This window comes from Alligator mississippiensis, chromosome 12 (genome assembly GCF_030867095.1).
Source record: "Alligator mississippiensis isolate rAllMis1 chromosome 12, rAllMis1, whole genome shotgun sequence".
NCBI lineage: Eukaryota > Metazoa > Chordata > Crocodylia > Alligatoridae > Alligator > Alligator mississippiensis.
The window spans coordinates 2,690,377-2,712,033 of record NC_081835.1 but is presented as its reverse complement, the minus strand read 5'-3'; the positions used below and the strand labels follow the sequence as shown (position 1 = coordinate 2,712,033).

Genomic DNA, 21,657 nt, shown 5'->3' with positions numbered 1-21,657 from the left:
GTCAGTCAACTAGAGGGCTTAAACGACGGAATCAAATTCCCCCCATTCCCTGCAGATGTAACAAGTAACTCTTCCCACGCTCATGATCTTGTTCTGGTTATGAAGCAGTTACTAACTCTGAAGTTTCTCTAGAAACTCCTCACAAATTGGAAGCCAAAGACTGTAAAGAAGAGCATCGACTGAGCAATCAAACCCAATCCACACTTATAATGCCATCTCATTTTGCACGTAGATCACGCGGGACCTGACCCAATGACTACTTGAAGTGACTGGGTGCTAACTGCTGCACTGTATCAGCCTCCCGTGCACCTCAGTGGCCTGGTGAGTTACACCTACGAAAGGGTTCAACTGGTCAGGGCAAAATGGAGAAGCACTTGTGCATGCTTTTCAGTGGGGCTTGCTTCTGCTGGCACCTTTTCATTTCTACCTCCCTGTCCCACTGCTACGTGCGTTCCCCGTCGGAACGTACATTTTGCGTGCAGTAACAATGCAGAGCATATGGCAGCATCCGTCTGCCGTGGGGCACATACAGGGCCTAAGTACATCAGCAAAGATTTTGCTCCTGAATCTAAGACGTGCATTTCAGACACGAGTGGGGGAAAGGAGTGAGTTCTGGTTTCTTCGGGCTGAGCAAGTCTGGGGGCTACTCTAAACTGCACCGGCTGGCTACAGCCTGGGCTTCCAGCTGTGCCGCAGTGAGTTACAGTCCTGTCCCATTCCTGCCCCCAGGTTGGGGCTCTTCCTCATGTGCTTAGGCAATCCCAAACAGGGGGAAATAGCACGCTCCGTTCACAGAGACAGCAGCAGCCTCAGCATCAGGTCCATCACTTCCCTAAGATGCTCCCAGGTGCTGTCCTAAGCACACAACACAGGCTGCAAGAGAAGCCCATAAGCACCTGCCACAGCCTGGCTGCAGAGGCACCGAGGCTTGATAACAGTGCCCGCGTGTGTTTTAACCGATGTTCTTCCTCTTCAGTAAAACCCTTGGTAAGCCTCCCACTTATCTTGCACGTAAAGACTTACAATGTCTGTAAATACTCCAGGCCGCATCAGATTGATCATCTTTGCCACCTGGAAAACATCGACAGCGTTTTCATTCTCCAGCTGCTGCGACAGGGTGGTGAGGGCACACAGCGTTCCCGCCGACACCGCTCCGTACCTGGAAAACCGCAACAGCGCACGGGTGAGATGGGCAGAGGTGCGCTCGGGGCTGCAAGCGGGAGCTTCCAAACATACTTCAAAACCTTTCGCTTTCAAGCCATCCCCTGCCCCCTTCCTAAGCTTGACAGGCATTTGGTACGTGCAGATCCATGTGTTTGGGATTAACAGTGCGCTGCGTGATGGAGCCATTTCATGTGCTACAAGGACATTTTTATTTTCATTTTCAGCTATGTTTGTTCAGGCTCCGACCAAAGGTGGGAGAGGTGTAAAAATGAAAAGAAGCGAATACGACAAATAAACCAACAAACCAATTTACCAAAAAAAAAATGACTCAGCATGGCTAGAAACGCAGGTTTGTTTTTTTCCCCTTGTTTCTTTGGGTCTAGCATGAAACGTCCAAATCGATAATGGGACTAATTCCGTAAAACATAATCTTAAATACTGCAAGAGCAGCAAAATCACATGGCAGACTACCCAAAGCATGCATATTAAAGCCAGCACAGAAGGAAGAGCTGGCAAGAGCCAACCGAGCTTACACTGTGCATTACAAGGCAGGGAGCAGTGGGAGAAAAACCACTTGCTAGCGCCCAAGGCACTGTTTGTCGGAGTCTGCTGCAAAAAAGCTGCTGCACCAGCAGTACCCCCATGTTAGGGGAAAGGTTTCTTTGCCGCAGAGGAATATGAGCGTACGTTTTTACACCCCAGGAGCTGGGCTGGCTCTATGGTAGTCTGCAAATAAAGGAGACTGTAATGATTTCCCTGCTTAGCTCCAGCAGTGACGGGATGCCCGGTGGCTCTCGAAACTGGTTTGTTTTTTTTTATAGTAGTGCCTCGCATTAGTTTAAAGTGGTATCACCATTCTCTACAAACAGCTGACATCAGGCCTGGGCATGGGACTACAATGACGCCTCGCTCCCGTGCTGGCTCTCTGCAGTTATGAATTTCTCCCTATGCAAAGAGACTGTAATGCACGGTCCTTGCCTTCGCAATTAGCAGCATTTCCCCAGTTTTGGAACCGGTTATAACTGTTTACAAAGTAACAGGAAAAGTGTAATGGAATATTCAGCACCCTCTCCAATTAGGTACTGAAATAGTAATGGCATCAGAGCATTCGCTGTTGTGGTGCAAAAATGTACACCCATCAGAAAACACCGACAGCTACTGTACTGCATTCGTGGCTCACAGAGCTCCTTCTGAGTTAGCTCTGCAAAATGTTACGGGGAGGGAGGGGTGGGAACTATCTACCCAGGAACAAAGACCAGGTTCTCTGGTACAAGTTATCCTCGTTGAACATCGTGAGGACCGACTGAGCTGAATTTGGACAATCCCGCTTACATACTGGCTGCACAAAGCTCCCGGTCCCCCAGGGCAGATGCTGGGGATTCAACGGTTTGGATAAAGGTTTCATAAACCAAGTGCAGGTAACTGGGAGCCTTGTGCTGCTCGAAGCCTGTGCTTCGGACACTTGTGCAGGGCACAGCAGCCCAAAATGCACGGGCAGCAGACGCGGCTTCCACCAGCGAGGTCTAGCCTGAAAGACCAGACCTGATGCAGCGAACGAGTCAATGGACCTGCCTCAGGTGGACGAGCAGCTGCGTTTCAGGGTCAGGCTCCCCTGACCTGTACGCTTACCCACATGCACAACCACCAGGAAAAGAGGAGGAGGCAGATGACGTACTCATCGTGAACAATGGTGGGGCCATCCCTCGTTAAGGCCTCTTCCTTGATTACATTGATAAGTTCAAAGGTACTGCTTATGGGGGCGTCTGGGTTTGGCCATTTGGGACACTGGAAGTGGCGCACTTCCAGCACGTAGTCATCCTGAAACAGAAGACCAAGCCTGGGGTTAGATGCTTGACCACCACGTCTGTACACTCAGGCATGCCGAGGTCCTATCGCCTCTCCCTGTGCTGCTGCCGGAGAAGGAAATCGGAGTGGCCAGACAGGGAAACCCCCCCTTCCCCCCGAGGCAGAGAAGATGCACCATGCAATTGCCTGCATCTGTACAGCCATGCCACCCCCTCGTCCCCGAGCGCTGTGCAAGCTGGTCAGCCCTGGGGCTGGTGCACCAGTGCAGGCCCTTTCTCCCAGGGAGCTGAAGATGGGTCTGGCCCTTCTGTCCCTCCCACCACGGCTGCATTTATCATACTGCAGCTCCGACCAGGAACCAGCTTTGGAGACGTGAGAAAGGAGACGAACGGCCGTCTCCAGCAGAAGACACCCCCACGTATACAGACAAGTAAATCTGAACATCATTTACCAACCGTGAGCTTTTTAACTGGCAATGATAACACCCTGAAGGAAAAACGGACCCTGTTTTTTGGGGTGGGGAAGGTTACTTTACCTGGGTAGCTTCAAGGATGAAGTCATGGATGATAATTTGCTCTTCGTTAGAGAGGCACAGTCTGTCTTTGCTGATAAGGGTCACGGTAAAGGCCTCGCAGTTCATGGATTCCTCCCGACTTGGCCAGTACACAAACTCATCTTCTGCCTGGGGGAATAGAGCAACGTGATGCCGCCGCTTCCCAAATATCTTATTTTACGTACGACTGAAAAATCCAATGGATCAAAAAACGGGTTTGATAAATAGATATGGCCAGAAACTGATCTTTTCAAACTGTTTGTCTCTAAGACAGACTTATTACAGCAGTCAGCAAGCCTGCAGCGTCCTGCCTGTGCTTTCCAAATACTGGAAGTCTGCTTCCTAATTGGTTTCTTAGGGAAATGGTTATTTTAGTTCACTAACACTTAACCTTTATACAGGCACCGTAGCTCCCAGACCATCTCACCTCCTGCCAACACAGTCTATTACTCTTTCTTTTGCAGTCAAGTCTGACACCTGCTTAGAAAAATTCAGAGAACTTGAAAAATTAATTGCTTAGTATCCTTAATTTTTACTTCTTGTGATGGCCTGATCCAAAGCCCATTGGTGTTAATAGACAGATACTAGCTGCCCTTAGGATGGGATTTGGATTAGGCCCTTTAGCATCAATGCACAACACTTTGGTGTTGAACTTCTCTGAACCGGGGGGAGAAAACCCCAAACAATCCTAACCCTGAGGAAATAGTAAGTCTGTATAAACCAAGTTCTCAAGGAACTTTAGTGCATAGCAAAGGTCCTTGAACGATGAGGCAACGCTAGACTGTAAATGAGATGAGTTCAATGAAGGGGGAAAGCATACAGTGTCGTGGCACGCTCATGAAATGGTCAGGCGTGGATGATGTTGTCAAGAAATCGTTCTCCACACAGTAAGCGCGTCTTCCGAGTCACTGAACCCCATCGCCTGTTACAGGCAGGGCCTGTTCCCCCCTTACACGCGGGGCCTGGATGTCACTGTCCTTGCCTTTGCAATCAGTAGTATTTCCCCAGCACGCACAAGAAAGGGCTGGATTCACTCCAAGGTGCTGCAGGCTTGTGCTTCGAAGGACAAGACTAAGCAGACTTTAAAAAACACCCAGGAAACCCTGCCCTACGCAGGGAGGAACTCCTGCCCGTCTGCCTTGGCAGGCACGGAGAGGCCTTCAAAGCAGATGTCTGCATTTCACGTCCCAGTATTTAATGGAAGACGGGCACGTGCGTCAGTCCTTGCTGTAAATGTGACGGAGGTCACAGGGAGGCTTTTGAAAGCGTTATCCGGCATCCAAAGGACCATGCTTTGATAGTGCTGCTTGTCCTGCTACCCACTGCTCTTAGATCAGACTGAGCTGCCCCCACTGCTTGTGTGATCAGTCCTCCCGCGCTCTCACCGTGCCATCGCCTGCACGACAGGATTGGTACCCCTCTGCTCCCCCTGGACTCAACCCCCTCCGAATCGCACAGTAAGTACCCTTGCAAGGCAGTATGCCAGGGACTTTTCTATCCCGCTAAGCCTCGCTCGCCCTGGTTATATTATAATTGTTCCCATGCAGCAGCACTTTTCCACGTGCTCTTAAGACGGGGCCGGCCTCTTCGTTTTCACCTGGCACGCTTCCTTTTCATCAGTGCTTTTGGGTTTGATTGCATTTGTCCGACAGCTCTTTCCCCTGGAATTGCAGCTGATCCCTTTAATCTTGCCACGCAGGGGAAGAACGTAAACTGTTGCCTCCTCGCAGCCCTCCCGACTCCTATTTTCCTGCTGTAATGAAGACAGCTCCCACACCCCTCCCAGCCACAATTATCCATTCACCTCAAGCGCACGCACATGTGGAAAAAAAATCAACGGTTTAGTCCTTAATCCTTTTCAACCTGCACTCCTGAGACACCTGCCAGCAACCTGAAAACAGTGATTAACACCTTGCCTGTCGCACTTCCCCTTCTTTAATGCTCAGCTGCTTTTATTTCCATTTAAACCTGTTCACACAGCCACAGCGGCTTTCTCCTTAACACGGAGATAATGTATTTATTATCTTGAAGGTCCTTAACCTTCAGTCCCGCAAGCAAACTAAGAACGACACGATTGTCCCTGTTACACATTTTTGCTCTGCTTCATGTCCTTAACCTTAGCCCCCGGCAAACTAATAACTCAGCCGTGTCCTATCCTTTCAATCAAACAATCCTCAGAAACGTATCGCAGACCCTGCCCTGTTTCCAGTGAGCTGTACGGTTTGCTCCAGTTCGTTAGCTTGCAGAGCATCCTTTACCTGCGCGGGAGGGTACGGGAGATTTGGACAGCGCAGAAAGGAGCGCACCCCATTCCTAATGGCACATTTTACCGTAACAAGGGGGCAGCACGAGCTCAAGTTGAAGCACCTGGCTGGAAATGAGCTGCATTTGCCACTGAAACGCAGCCAGGGCATGCAACCAGGTGCACGCTTCCTGTCCCCTGCTGTGCGGAGTGATGCCCGTGTAGCGTACCTGGCTCTGTGCTCAACTTACCAAGCTCTGGTTGTCTGGCAGCATGACAATGATCTGCGCATTGTGATCCCAGATCATTCGCCAGAAGTCCTTAGTTGTGTGGGGCAGAGGGTGCTGGGTGATGATGAACTCGTTGCTCCTGTAGTAACCCTTACACAGCAAAGGCAAAAACACGTGGTTATTGAACCGAATACACCGAAGGCAATATCTTTCTGTTACAGAAACGGACAACGTTGCTTTGCCTAGACCTGAAAACGCCCTACCTAATTTACTTCAAGGGTTATTGCTAATATTTCTACACAAACCATCGTCTTTCAAACTTCATATCCGCTCTGCAGTCTCCCCGCTGGTTTTGTTTACCGTTAACGCCAACATTTATTTGAGAACCGGCACTGAAAACACTAATTCCACAAAAATGCCGCACGTAACTTAAGTATTTTAGACAATGAACTTTAATAAAAGACAGTTAATGGCTTTACGTTATGGAAACGTGTTGAAACCTCTTCCTTTATGCTGAGCCACCATATACAAAATGAAGACAAATGATAGGAATCTGGTATTTAGCACCTCTCAACTTTGTAATTTGACTTTGTAATTAAGGGTTGGCTTCCTCACCATGATGTAAGAGGCATTAATGTAGTCGGTTCCCTTCGTTCCAGGCAAGGGTGCGAGGCCCACTCGCGCACGCTCAGCTGTAAGATAAAAAAGGATCAAAGACTGGTCGCGGCAGAATACAGAAAGTGGGAATTTCTCAGATGTTTCTAACAAATCCGACACGGCACAACTCCCGTCTCCCCCAGGAGCTGGCCGGCATTTTAACCATGATAAAGCACTGCCAGCAAAAGCCGAATAGAAAAGAAACACTGCACAATATTCCCACAAGGACAAAGTAATTTCAGGAATCAAATTTTACTATAGCCAAGATTTTCACAGCAGGCCGAATTACCAAATAACAGTATATGCAGTGATGACAGGGGATTTCAGATAATTCTCAGCTATTGTCTTCCATTCGCCTCCAATTGTGCACAAAACCATCTGATTTATTCTGCTTCTCCATCCTTCTGCAGCATTACCTACTACCATTTCTTTGACCTGGGGTGAGCTAGCAGCTGTTTCCACAGCTGAAGCAATCCTCTTGATTAGCCACCCGAGAACGTACACGTCTCCCTCAACACATCTAGCTTCCTTTAGAGGGAGGAGATGCAGTCAGACTCCCAATATCCCTGTTTTTTTGAGTTTAGGCTTCACGCGCTATCCAGGTCAATGGAGCCATCCACATGTGGTGATTTAATTACAGCAGCGACGCTGCAAAACAAGCATCTTCAACCACATGGCAAAACCTCCTCTGCACGTACAGCTCTAAGACTGTATCTCCTTGCATACAACATGCCCCAGAATAAGAGACGCGCCTTGTATTCGAAAGGCCGAATGAAAAAAATAAATAGCTCTTTCCTTATAGGAAGTAGCTACGCTGCAGCAGCTGGGGAGCTGAGCCTGCTGTCATATGGGACCCCGTGCCAACTTTCCATTAGCTTTTTGCCTGGGAAGCACCAGAAACGGCTCTAGCTGTACTCACTTGCATAACATATGTACTCCCAATTTCCAGCAGCTCTTTTCTGGGGGGGAAAAGGTGCGTGTTTTATGCAAGAAAATGTGGTAATCCAATGTTGGACGTTTCATCGATAAAAAACCTGCTCAACACCGTGTTTGGACAAGGGGTCTGGCTGACCCTGTCACCGGGCCCTTTTGCTCCGTTTCAGCAAAATCATTTTAAAAGACAAGCTAGCGTCGGCCAAACAAAAAGGCAACACCCCTCCTCACTAGCAGCCAGGCTCCTTCATGCATAACACAGGCAAAACCCAACACAAAAACTTCTGCTAAGCAGTAATCAAACTGAAGATGTGATCTTACACGGCACGACTGATGAGTTCCTGTTCTTCTCTTTGTTGCAGTCTTTCTGAGCACTGAAGCATTCCACATATTTTGCATTACATTGTGTAACCAGCTGAAAGAAAATAAGCGGTAATTGGTTTGACTGAGTCGTCATGGCTCTCCGAACCGAGAGGCAAGGTTTTTCCTAACTCCTAGAAAGACGCATCACTAGAAGAACAAATTGCATTGCTAATTTTGTTTAAAGTATGGGGGATGGCAACAGCGATCATAAAATATGTTCATTGGACAGTCAGGTCTCTGCAGATTTCAGCTTTGGCATCCAGTGAAAATGAACTTCCCTCCAAAGCTGATTCTTGCTCAAGACTGAGCGACTTGGGTGTTAGGCACTGGGGCCCTCACCCAGGAAGCCAAGGTTTAGGGCTCTAGGCCCCCTTCACCCAGAGGGGATTGAACAGGCATCTCTCTCACTGCCCAGAACAACTCTCTAATCACCCGGCCACAGGTTAGGTATTATCCAGTCCCCTCTCCAGTGCTCCTTTTGAAAGCAAGTCACTGAACCTTTCCCTTAAAAGTCAACGAATAAAATGGATGCATGGAGCTGGCCTTGGATATATTTGCATGTCCACGAAGGGCACGCATACATGTCTGGCCAGCGAGTAGGTGATGGCGCATGCTCAGTCTTCATGTGTGCGCTTATGTGTCTGCACTGCAGGGATAGTATCATTGCAACCTATGCCAAAGTCCCCAAAATGCCACTTACGCAGGGAGACAAATCACTGTTCTGGTACACAAAGGGGACACGCATTGTGCCCTTCATGTCTCAAGTCAGTTTGAGAACTGGGACTTAGGCTGCTAAGACACAGGGGGGGGTTTCTTTTGAACTTTCCGCCAGGAAGATTTCTCTACGAGACTCATGTTTAGGACTTGGATTTTTCCAAAAAAAAAAAGAGAGAAAAAGAAGAAAAATTTGTGCGCTGAATTTCTTCTCCAACTGCAATTTTTTTTCTTGTTTAATTCGGTGCTTAAGCATCTGGAATGTCATGAATGCTGCAGAAATGCAGAGATTCTCAGACGTGAATTCAGAAAATGGCCTATTCATTTTCTGGGTTGTTTGGCACCTGGTGTAATTTGTTTAACACTTTCGGGTCCTTAGCTGGTTTATGACCGAGCGAGCTGTGCTGGAAAAGCAGACTGCACAGTCTTCCCACGAGACACAGTCGTACAAAATAATTTTAAACACGCTCGTAAAAAAAAAAAAAATAATAAAAAACCCCTCAAATGCCAGGAAGCTTTTAATGCTAAAATGGGAGAAACAGGCAAAACAGTTTCTTTTGCCACAATGAATGTTATTCTGTGGTTTATTACTGGAAAGGAGCAGGTGCGACAACTATTAGCGATGAGACTATTTCCTGAGTAGCGGAAGACGTGTTTATCCTACACCGACCGTGCCGAGGTTTTACATTATGCTAACGGCCCCCATTCTGCTAGCTTTCACTAGAGCTGGGTTCGAGGCATGATGATGATCTACATTAAAAGCTAATCAGATTTCAGGAGTGCTCAGATTCATGGATTGGTTCAAGCTGCTTTCAGTGCCTGACTCTTAACGTCCCACCAGTCTGACTCCATAGACTTAACCCAGATTTACAGCAATGCACCTACGGTTGTTCAGGCTAAATCCTCCATGCTTGGCAGTGCTGACCCAGTGGTTTGGCTCTAGTTTTACTTACGAGATACAACAGTAAAGACACTCCTAAAGCAGAGTGACTAAAACGCTCCTGGCGACTCTGGGAGCTCCTGTACCTTGAACTGTTTCTCTAGTCGTGTCTTGCCTCCTATTCCAGGTATGAGGATGCTGTTAACGTAACTATGCAGCTGATTTGCAGACACTTCCGTTTCCTTCCCAAGGATGGCTTCCAACAAGGCATCATGAATAAAAATGTACTGCTCCTAGAAAAGCAACAGCAAGCAGTTTCAGAGCAAGGTCAGTGAAGCAGGGTGCAGCCGTTAATGAAGGTTTGCAGCATACAGAGGAAAGGGTTACAACCTCCTTTTCAAAACACGCTGCCAAAACCAGCATCCACGTTCCCGAGTATACGACAAACAACAGAGGTAGTCGAGAGAGGCGTTGCAAGCTTATGATCTTGGAAAGAGACGTTCCAGCACCCCAAAGGCCTGGTGATTTATTTAATTTGTACAGAGAAATAACTGAAAAATCCATTTCCCTTTTGATTACCCCATAAAAACGAACGCAGCCTGAAATCCAGCATCTCCCCGATCTTTACCTCTGTCTGGACGAGGTAGTTGCGCTGGGTCCTGATGTGTTTCAGAAAGCCCAGGACATTGACTGTGCTTTTGTCTTTTATCTGCTGCAGCATGCTGTCGATCACAATGTAGGTGCCAGTCCTGCCCACACCGGCGCTGCACGAGACACGAGAAGAGACTGGGATGAGTCACCTCTACCAAATTCAGGGCTCACAATGGCAAAGGAGAAATCCTTCAGCTCAAATACTCCTGTCCATCACAATTACTTTTGCTTCTTCAAGTCCTGAAACCAAACGGTTTCTTGGACATTTTAGGATATTAATTCTGACCCAACGCGTGCTTGCGTCCACCACTTCTAATGACAATTCTCCCCAGAGTTTATTTCCCTTTCTCTCCTCAGCTAGCTGGCTTCTTTCTTTGCATCTTTCCATCTTGCAGCAAAATGAAAGCGTGAGTGGTGCGCGCGCTGTGCTAGCAGTGAAGTCAGCGGTGAAGTCCCCTCTGCCCCATCCGAATTGCTGCAGTCCCCTTGCTCCTGAGATCGCAGTGACACAAGTGCGTGCCTACATGGCGCACTCCCACCCTCCATCCCTTGGGTGGACGTACCCTTAGTCTCTGCCCCCAGCAAACGCAGGTGGCATTCAGTGGCCAATGCTAACCCAGACTACACGATCCCTACGGTCAACACGGGTAAGGTCCATGCTTCGATGAAAGGCTCCCCCACACTCGGCAATGGGGAGCCAGTCTTCATAGGAATTAATCCTACTGCTTTCTGTTCCCAGGTTATGGGTTAAGAGGCGGTTTGCCGATAACTCTTTACAACACTGATATCCGCCAGCCCATGGGTGAACCGTTTCAGCTGCGTCTCAGTTTAATCATTAGCTGCAGCGTGCGACCAGTTGCCCAAGAGGCCTGTTACTGTCTTCTGCTTGTTACTGCTGCAGCTTTAGGAAGCCGTTGATGTGCATCTACTGCAAAACGGCCGTTACCTGAGGTCACGTATGTCACTTGCCACTGCCTGTCGGCATGTGAAACCCACCCTGGGCTGGAGCCTGGCACAAAGCCTCTGCCCCACTGCCAAGCCAGGGGCTTAAGGGGGCCGTGAGCTTTGCACAGACCCTCTCCACGGCGGCACATTTTGTTCCACACCCATTTGCAAGCTAACCACGTATTGCGCCGGCACCGATGGTTCTCCAGCCACAGCGTGCTGCGTACAAGGTGTGTCTTACACGCGCCAGTGAAGCACAGCGCGCCTCGCCGTACCTGCAGTGCACGACCACGGGCCCCATCTCCGGGGTCCTGGCTGCGGAGGATCTCCTCACGAAGGTCAGCACCGGCAGCGCGTACTCCGGCACGCCCATGTCGGGCCACTGGGTGTAGTGGTACTGGATGACCGTCCTCTCGTTCTGCCGCCCCTTGGGGTTGCCTTTCTGACCCTGGGCAAAGAGCGCACGCAACAGGAAGGGACACGTTAGGAAAGGGAAGTGTGGCCACACGGCAGAGACGCATGATAAACACCTGCTTCCTGGGAAGGCCCAAAAGGGTTAGGATTAAGGTACGAAAAGGATGAAAGGATTCACAATAAGAGAAGAGAAAAAACCCATTCTAACAACTTAATTAACATTAATATAGTTGCTGGGCTTAGAGTCTTTTCCAGGTCTTCTCCCCCTGCCTCCAGCTGGGCAAGGCGAGAACATACTGGGGCGGTCGCGGGTCACAGCAACCAGCTACGGGGACCGGGGAGCACCGTGCAGCTCCTCGCTTTCGGCGCAAAGAACTGCGGATACAGCCTTTCATCAGGGATGCAATGGTCCAGGCTTCTCCACAGCGGTACAGACAGCACACCAGGCCTGAAGGCACACACGGCACGCTGCCCCCACGCAACAAGCCCCACGACAAGCGACCGCGAACAAAACGGGCTCGCTTGCCTTCTTCATCTTGGCATTTCGGACCGTGAAGCGGCGGACGGTGTAGCAGGCATGGACTTTTGTGCTCTTCAGCGTGACGATAATGTTGCCGTACTCCTCGCTGTTCTCGGTGGGCCAGTACTGATCGCATTTCCTCTAAAGAAAGGGAGAGGGTGCTGGGTCAGGGTTGGCGCGCTTGGGTTTTAAAACCACCCAAGTCTACCGTTTATTAGAAAAGGTGGACAAATAAAAAGGAAGGGACAGCTCTACTGTGCGCTTTTCAGGCTGTACAGCCATGAACACGCTAGTTGAGCATTTAAAAAAATGCTGCCTCTGCAGACAGCACCAGATATTGTTCTTAATTCACTATATTAAGTAGCTGTGAAGATGCTCCCTTACCCTTCCCTTTTCCACAAGGTTTGTGATCATGACAATAATTCCGGTATTTTGCTCCCAAATCATCCTCCAGAAATCTTCAAATGTCGACTTTAAGGGTCCCTGGGTGGCTATGTAGGCTTTTGCTTTGTTGTAACCCTTCAAAGAAAAGCATAATGCAAAGTCAGATGAAAGCAATATCACGGCAGACATGTTAATAATTTAACAGTAACAAAGAAAGGTGCCTTTCCCATTCTGAATATTTGAGGAGCTGGCAGCAGACATGCCAGGGACTTGCAAAACACAAACACTTCAGAAGCAATAGCCAGTTATATTCCCCTTGTATGAAAGGATTCACAAGAAGAGAAGAGGTGGAAAAAAAACATTCAAACAACTTACATCAACATAATTAGCATTAATGTAGTCGCTGTGCTTAGAGTCTTTTCCCGGTAAAGGCCTTAGCTTCACCCTACTGTGATCATCTGTGGGGAGAACACACAGCAGAAGCGCACTAAGAAGAAAACGCATAACAAGGCAGGTAAAACACCCTATTTCCAGCACATTTCTGGGAGGGAGTCATGCCCTTTACAAACACCCTGAAGAAACTGGAGTGAAGGGGAAGTGGAGGAGCCTGCCCTGGGGTTGCGGGAACACATTCTCAGGCTTTGCACGGATTCATTTATTTTTTAAAGCATGTGATTTCTTTAATGCGACAGGTCCCTTTCGAAAGCTGGGAGCAGAAGGTGTTTCTAGGGGAAGGAGGATCTCATTAAGGCGCTGTTTGGACCATCTCACGCTTGTTTGAGGAGGGGTAATCCCTCCTATTTTTGTATGCTGCAATCCCTGCACCCCGTCCCGTGCAGCAGGCCGGCACCCTTAGCCCATGCCATGCACCGTGACCCTCGACTCGCTCACGTCTGCACAAGAACCACCAAGGAGCAAGGAATTGAACTATGTCTCCCAGGACCCAGGCTCACATCCCTGCCATGGTGTGCACCTGGCACAGATGAGTCACTATAATTCAAGTAAAATCATGCCGGGCTTGCTGCTCCTGCACTTGCTGGACCTGAGAGCGGGTTTACATTGCAACCTTGGTGCTGGCTCAAAATGCTAGGATCCTGCCTCAGTTCCTCGTCAGAGAAGATTACGGATAGCCTTATTCTGCTTCCCACGGCCTGTCCTACTCTTGAAATGGCCTTCAGGTTAGCGGTTCTCAAAAGGACACCTGCGCTGCACTGTGTATGCTGCCGTCTGTCCCGGTCACGTTCTCCACCGGATGCCAGACGTAGCATATTTGGAAGTAGGAAGGAAGCTCATGGATCAATAAAACACTCTGCCCCTCCATGCCCCTCCTCAAAGTCACCTTCCCCCAGATGAGCGCACACGGTGCTGACAGTGATTTGATCCTAATTACCCAGCTCTGTGGCTTTACACAGGACGGCTACCTTTGTGCACTGCCCTCACCCTACCAGACGTCAAAGCGCTGACATTTTCGTACGGGGATGAGCGAAACGCACAACTTAAAAACTTTGGACAACCTGGTTGGGGAGGATTTCATGACCACGCTGGCAAACGTTAGTGGCCGCCCTTCTCTGGCCTAAGGCATTTCAAACAACCTGGTTCCCCGCTCAGGGTCTGGTCCCCTCTGAAGCGAGCGCCTCTCGCTATGGTTGTGCTATCTTTACTACAAGTGCTTACTCACATGCTAAAATGTTGATGTATCTGTTCTTGTGCTTGTTATCGGGGTGGTTGGAATGTTCTGCCGTGATGCTCATGTCGGCCGTACAGCGCTGCACTTCCTATTAATAAAATTATTCAGACAGAAAAGACATCAGAGCAAGAACAGGCAGTTTGTCTCCGTTTTACAACAGCTCCCTGAAAACAGGCTTAAACATCAACACTTTAATTGTCTGATTTATTTTTTTAATCTGCCAGCAGGTTCCCATCTAATTAAACCTGGGACATTAGCGGACTCCCAGGCTTCGATTACAGAACCGAGTCTCCGTGATGGGTGAAGGTCACGCTTCGGAGGAGGGCAGCAGAAAGTCTATGTAACACACAATGTGGGCTCTTCTTCTCCTTCCCCTGCCCACCGCAGAAAATGTTGGCTTTTTTGGAAGAGATTTCAGTGCAAAGTGGCACCGCTGCTTCTTGTGGGCGTCGTTCCCTCCTACAAGGAGTGGCCGCATAGCTCAGCAGCACACCAAGGTCACAAGTTTGATCCCTGGTTGGACTAGATGATCTCTTGAGGTTCCTTCCAGCCTTACTTCTCTATGGGCGTGTTTACACATTCATTAATGTGCATTTAGTTTAATACTTCCTTAATAAAGTACTAACTAAATGCGCAGTACCGAAAGTTACTGAGCATTAGCACTGGTGCACGGTTATTTAGTGACGCTTACTGCGCATTAGCCTAATAACACTGCGCAGTGGGCTATTAGCACGGTTTGTGCAGTGACACGCTACTGCGCAGTGTTATGAGGCCAATGGGCAGTAAGTGTCTCGTGTAGACGTGCCCTATGATAGCAGGTTTGCTCTACGATAACCTCCACTGTTGGCGCGTGCTCGGACAGGACTCCCCTACCTACAGTGCAACACTTTCTGGTGGGAAGAAAGGAGTGTGCGCCAATGGTGTGTTATGGAAATGGTTCTCATGTGTGGTTTTCCAGCCAACATCTGGACCAGCTGGCCTCTGCACCTATTTGTGGCATTGGTGTTTCCATACCATATGAATGAAATAGATCTGTGGGGGAGACGGACAGTGCCTGATGCCCACCTGACACCTGAAGAGCAAAAGATTTCCAGATTTTGGAAGAAAAATGCAATTTTTTTCATGTGCAGCAGGGACATCTCCTCAGGGGTGGAGTTGCAGAGGCGTTTAAGCATCTAACAAGGCAGACAGGTGCCCAGTGACTTCTACAAGGGTGTCTAAATAGGATAGGTGGGCAGCTCCCACTGGCTTTCCGATCCTGGCATACTCCAAGATGGGTAACAAACCGTATCAACACGCGGCCGGGAAAACGCCAGACCGGGACGTCTTCTCCCCACAGCATGGGGATCCCAACGACTGACCTGCAACCAGATTTATCTAAAGACCTACCGAATTTCTGAGCACGTCTTGCGGCCTTAACTAGTCAAACACATCCTCTATTCATCCAGGGAGCTATTTTAACCGGTAAGCCCACTGACAATGCCCCTTTTAAAATATCCTTCTTATGTCTACTTAACTTCTTCATCGTTAGCATGAACACTACTATTATTCCATTACACTGGAACCACTTCTTGAAAATACACTGATGTGGGCTTGTTTAAACATTTGTAGGAGAAGCTATTTAGTGGGTTCAAGAAGTCACATTTTATAACCTAGATTTCCTCACAGCTAGGGAAGGGAAGTGCCAAATTACTTTGTACTGTAGGCTTCAAAAATAACAGTATAGAGCCTGCCTAATAAGGGAAGTCATTAGCAGAACACAGCTGCTACAAAGATCAAGAGCTAAGTGACAGAGAAAATTATCAAGAGAAATGCTATACAAACAGCAGATGTAACAGAGTTCGGCATTATGCAGACATTTCACAAAGGAATTGCATAGCAATTTTGATATTTTTCACCGCATTTACATTTAAAAAGTGCAAAGTATACCAAAACCAAGTACAGTTTGTGGCTTTTATATTCACAGGGCATTCCCTAGCGAACAGTTGCCTCTTCCTCTCTCTTTGAAAGGGAGGAAGACACTGGAGGCAAAGGAGATGAGCTGAACTATGACAAAGATGAACGAGACAAAACCCTTCGCTGGCCTAAATTAACAGAATCCCATTTCTACCAGGGAAAAGCAAAACATTTTTCACCTTAATTTCAGCACTTGGTTTAACGCCGCCTGCCAGCTCCAACGGGCCACGGAAAACACTCCGCTTTGGAGCACGGATTAAACCACAAGCAACATTAGCTCAGACTAAGCCACGAATGGGAAACTGCTTGCATTTTTGTTTTTGTTTTTTTTAAGTACAAAACTTTCTATTCCTACACGATTAGAGGGTGCTCATCAAATTTTTAAAAAGTTTATGTTCATTACAAAACTTTTTGGAATGGCTATGCATGTTCAAATATTGATGGCAAACTCCTACAGCTGAATATAGGCAAATCCAATAAGAGCTTTTTGGAGAATACTCCAAAGAACATCAAATTTAATAGAAAATTACATCCTTGCAAAGGAATTCTCTAAAATGGCTTAAATACTACGGGGTCAATGTATCACTTTCTATTAAATTCTATAGGATTTTTCCATAAAGGAACAGTTACGTGCAGTTAGTCATTTTAATGAACCTTTTTAAGTGGATGTTGACTGCGTTCTCAATTTTCCTGGCTGGCCGATAAAAAGTGAATAGCAGGTGAGATTAGACATAAAATGACAGGGGAGAAAAAAAATGTGGCCCTGGAATAAGAGGTCTGACACAGCAAGAGCTGATGCTTTGGAAAAGTCTCTTTTGAACCCAACAGGCAAGGCACTTCATACCGGAAAACTTGGCCAACATCTCTCCCAACTATACGGTTGGTCCAATAAAAGACATCACAAAAGAAGAGTCTCTCATGCCTTTCCCGCACCATTACGGCTGCAGTAACACTACAACCCTACTATATTTCCAAGGGAATTCTAGTATCCTTGAAAACTGTCAAAATGTTCAAAAAAACAAAGTCCTCCACCCTTAGTTGCAGCCCGTGTCAGCTGGAAACAGGGCAAGTAACAGGCTTCAACTGCAACAAGGGAAGTTTGGGTTAAGCCTTAGGAAAAGCGTTGGCCTACTTGGCCCTAGCGGGGTCAGCTAAAGGGATGAACATGGTGTGGATCCAAGCATCCTTCACTATTTGATGCAGGCCAGCCCCCAGGGCTTCTGGAAAAGATGAACTAGAGGAGTTTTCTAGATGTACTAGATGATTTCCACTATGCTGGAAACCACTGTCCAGGCACCAGGTCTTCCTAAGCTGGCTTCAGTGACACTGGAGGGGTGGGTAAGGCGTCTGCATCGTGGTAAAGTTCACAAGGTACGAGATGGTCTTCACACATAAAACGAGACCTGACCCCTGCCTCGAAGAGCTCCCGGTCTCAGAAAATACCACAGCAAAGGGATCAGACAATCAACCAGCCCTATAAGGCAAATAATGAGTTATTGCTAAGTGGTTTTCCATAGGCTCCCTTAGATGGCCAACTTCCTCCAGGATGCCTGGCGGGTAGAGAAGGCAAAGTAGCAGCTACGTTTCTCAGGGGAGAAAGGTGGGTGTCAGGCTGGTCGGGGGGGCAGGAACAGGTAGGAGTCACGGGAAGAGGTGAACGTAAACTCCAGTCTGTTTTCACCCTGTGATGTCGCTACGTCTTAGGTAGATCCTGCTCTGCAGGTTTTAACCCATTTTTTTGCCTTTGTTTTGGCTGGAGAACGCCAGCACGAGGCCAGGTCCCTCCTGATGTTGTGACCCAGGCAAAGACCAACGACCGGGTTCGCATCCAGCGCGAGAATTTCAGGTTTTATCTGGAACAGCTGTCAGTGGGTCGCTGCGGAAGGAGGCGTCTAGACCACGTCATTTCTTTCGCTGACTTTAATTGCAGACTAGCTAACGAGCCAGTGTCCTTTACACTGAGCACGTTACTCTCTGAAGATGAACAGGCACATCCTCTCATTTTGTCCTTTTCAACTCCTCATTGACCACTTGAGAACCCAAAGTACACGGTTTCAATCGACCTTTAGTTACTGCAAGAAATGTTATATTCCAAGCTATTATGGCTAATTTAGCTTTTAATTATATTGTCCGTGCTAATGCTAATTGGGATTTGATACACCCAAGTTTAATGACCCATTTTCATTGCCTTCCTGAAGCCAGTTACAGATTAGTTTGATAAACTTCAAAGAATTTTCACTAAACTTAAAAGTGTAAAATCAAACCGCTACATGTCTGGTAATATGAACTAATGAGCTAGAAGTGGCTGGCTCAGCAAGCAGCCTGTTGGCTTCGCTTCTGTGGACGCCCCTCCTTCAAGGGGGTGGTCGAGGTGGCGTGCTCAGAAGACCTTTTTCTGAAGGTGCAAAGGAAGCTAGTTCAGGAGGCGCGTCGGGAAATTATGTCGGGGTCGTCCGGCAGTAAGACAGCAAATTTGTTCGTGACAAAGATCTTTTTCACCCCATGCCATCAATCATGACAATCTCCTGAGCTAACGTTTGGTAGTCCTTGCCCATGCTCCTGCTGGCCCAAGGGAAATGCTCCGAGGACGCACTGCTACAGACCCGGCGGCTTGCAAGGACCTTGCACAGGAACGGCACAGAGTATTGGGAGAGTCTTGTGTGGGCATCAATCCTTTAGCAACACGAGGTGAAGGGGAGAGCTGGGGGCATGCGACACACGGGGAAGGGGAAAGCAAACTGAACAGGCTACTCTAGCACTGCACAAAGCCAGGGACAGGCCATTTTAACAATGATTACAACTGGAGGGCAGAGCCTTTGCTGGCCCACAGTCAACAGCACGGGGCACGCACAATGCCGAAGGCCACATTGTCCTTTGCTTCCCATGTCAGCTTCAGTTTGAACGTCGTTTCCTCTGGCAATGAGCACTGCTGGAAGGGCTGGCCACGCCGTTCGTGGATGGCTAGGGGCAGGGGACTACAGCATGCCGTGAGCTCGCGCCAGACCCAGGAGCAGCGTGGCCGTGAGTGCAGCCTCTCAGCAGGGCTAGTTGGGCCAGGCGGACTGCTATGCTGAGCCAGCTATACTGGTTTTGGGACCCAAGGGGTGTGTACACCAGGGGTGTCAAACCCATCCCACCCCACAAGCTGGTGAGGGTCACTGGGCCAGTCTGTGGGCCTGAGCGGGCTGTGCTGGAACCAATGCACAGGGCCGGGCCAGCCCAGGGGACACCCCATGTGGCACGTGTCCGTGTACCAGCTCCATGCACTGCACGGGGGGGGTTGACACCTCTAGCATACACAGACGTGTGAGCAGATATCTCTGCAAGGAGCTGCCCTGCACTGACACATCCCGAGACACAGCAGCATCACTCCATGCACACTCATTTCATTCCCGTCACTCCCATCCTCCTTGTAACTCTTCCTCCCACGGCTTGCTTCCCATGAGACGTTAAGGTCCGAGGGGCAGGGACCTCACCTGGACTGAAGTGTGAAGGTGGGACCATCAGATGAACCATTAGCAGTAGGAAGCACAAGTAAATGGGTCTCCCTTGAGTACTGTTACCTTCAAATTCTACTTGTTCAATTTAAAATAACCGCTCCCCGGCATTACACTTTCCAGCTCAACAACGCAGGGTTTCTGTCTATGCTGCAATACAGATGCCCTCGCATCTAGCATCATCACAGGGGGGGCTCTCGCCTCCTGTGCCCCCTAAGACCGACAACATGCGACAGGGCACGACCCTGCGCCACTCAGACTTAACGCTTCCTCCACTATCAAAAGTCCTAAATTCATTGTGCTCAGGGGCATCCTTTGTGCTCAGGGGCATCCTTAACTATTCTGTGTGTATAAGAAAGACTAGTGAACTGGATGATAAAGCGGTCTTCTGGCAGCATGACACCCTGATGGGAATATGGATGCATTTTGGATCTACCTTCCATAGAAAGAGCTGCGAGTTTAAAGACCTCTTCTCTGTCACATAAAATGCTTTCTTAGCACATTCGGAAAATATTTAACTCTACCTCTGCCTTTAAAAGGGAGAGAGGGAAGTGGTTTTGAGTATTTGCTTCCAAAAGAATCCTCTTACAATGAAACTCCCCGTAAAACTCAAGGCAGGCTTCCAAAAACACAGGAAAGAAGAGAGAAGCAAATCAAGAGAATATATGCCTTTTGCTCAGGGCAGATTGCATTTGTTCCTAACACACTCATCTCCCTTGCAGCTTCTTTCACAGAGCTGACTGCTACGGAAACTTTACAGCTACTTTTTGGATGCTGTCTGTCTTATGGTCCGAAGTCCCCCAGGGGAAGAGAAGAATATGCTCCCTTTCAGCAGCTAGGCTCCTATTTTCTCTCACGCGACTGAACTTTATATGGACAGACGATACTTTTGGCTAAGTGACTTAAGAGCATCAGTCTGCCTCTCAAAAGTGACCAAAGGCCTGAATGAGCGTGAGCTGCTCTGCCTTTCAGTCGCACAGAAACGACATCTTCACTGCAGCTGGAGAGCGAGCTTGCGGCACGGCGGTCATCTCAGGCTCCTTTGGAAAAAAAAAATGGACACCCATTTCTACCACGCTTAGGTGCTGTGGAAATGTCACCCCATGGTCTTAATGCATCCATCCCGGTCCTGGTCTCGGTCCTTGTTACACCACAGATGTCTTTGGGAGTCCATTGAGGTGATGCTGGTACAAGGGAGAGGAGAATCCTATCCATGCACGTGCCACCAAAGGGAATATAAGCCATTGTAGGAAGGGGCCATTCCTCATATATGTGTGTATGTATATATGTGTAGGTATATGTGTCTATGTGCATATGTATATGTGTCTATGTGTATGCATATATATATATATATATATGTATCTTCTTCTCAAGGCAGCAATCGTTCTAGTCGCAGCCTCTTCTCAGAGGAGGAGATTTCTTTTTTATTTGTTTTTAAAAAAAAAAACCTAAGGACCAAATTCGGGCCTTGTTTGCACCGAACTAAAATGGGAGTAACCACGGTGGCTTCGAGGAGTTACGCCGAGTCTTACACTGGCGGAAAGAGCAGGATCTGCTCGCTGTGCAGTAGTTATAAAAGGCCGCTTCCCTTCATCAGAGCTGGTGAACTCCCGAGAACAGGACTAATTGGCTAAAGCAATCTCTCCTGACAAGCTATCACGGAGCGGCAGTCACAGAGAGCAGCCGTAGCATGAAGGGAAGAAAAAGGCTATTAGAGCTGTATTTCCCTCTGCTGAAAGCTATGGGCGGAAGATGTCCAACATTTGTTAATAGCAATGATTTTGAGGCAGCTGAAGCAAAGCCTGCTTTAAGTCAGACCAAGTTTACAGATGTGTAGCTGATTATTTTGAATAATTAAATGGTGTCCAAACCAGCTGTGATGAATAGCACTGGGGTCTCAATTCATACATAATTGAGAAGACTGAGTCGCATTTGATCATCCTGATCAAATTCTACCCTCTGGAGGATAAATGTTTGTCCTGAATACCATCAACATTGTTAAATGCCTCAATATTCCTGCTCAGTCATCCAGCCAGCAGTCAATTGAACTAAATCACTTTA

At 48.2% G+C, this 21,657-nt stretch overlaps 1 protein-coding gene across 4 annotated transcripts in view; it reads right to left on the bottom strand.

Moving 5' to 3' along the window:
• The window catches only part of PTPRG (protein tyrosine phosphatase receptor type G), a 450,708-nt gene that overhangs the window by 5,589 nt on the left and 423,462 nt on the right, over positions 1-21,657 (bottom strand). For all 4 annotated transcript variants that reach the window (XM_059715744.1, XM_059715745.1, XM_059715747.1 and 1 more), the window contains 13 exons: positions 14,135-14,231; positions 12,832-12,914; positions 12,457-12,591; positions 12,079-12,213; positions 11,414-11,586; positions 10,171-10,306; positions 9,689-9,835; positions 7,907-8,000; positions 6,611-6,687; positions 6,017-6,145; positions 3,506-3,652; positions 2,840-2,982; positions 1,024-1,159 (listed from right to left, as the gene is read on the bottom strand). In XM_059715744.1, the coding sequence (XP_059571727.1) occupies positions 1,024-1,159; positions 2,840-2,982; positions 3,506-3,652; positions 6,017-6,145; positions 6,611-6,687; positions 7,907-8,000; positions 9,689-9,835; positions 10,171-10,306; positions 11,414-11,586; positions 12,079-12,213; positions 12,457-12,591; positions 12,832-12,914; positions 14,135-14,231 (1,632 nt within the window). The remainder of the gene's footprint in view (positions 1-1,023; positions 1,160-2,839; positions 2,983-3,505; positions 3,653-6,016; positions 6,146-6,610; positions 6,688-7,906; positions 8,001-9,688; positions 9,836-10,170; positions 10,307-11,413; positions 11,587-12,078; positions 12,214-12,456; positions 12,592-12,831; positions 12,915-14,134; positions 14,232-21,657) is intronic.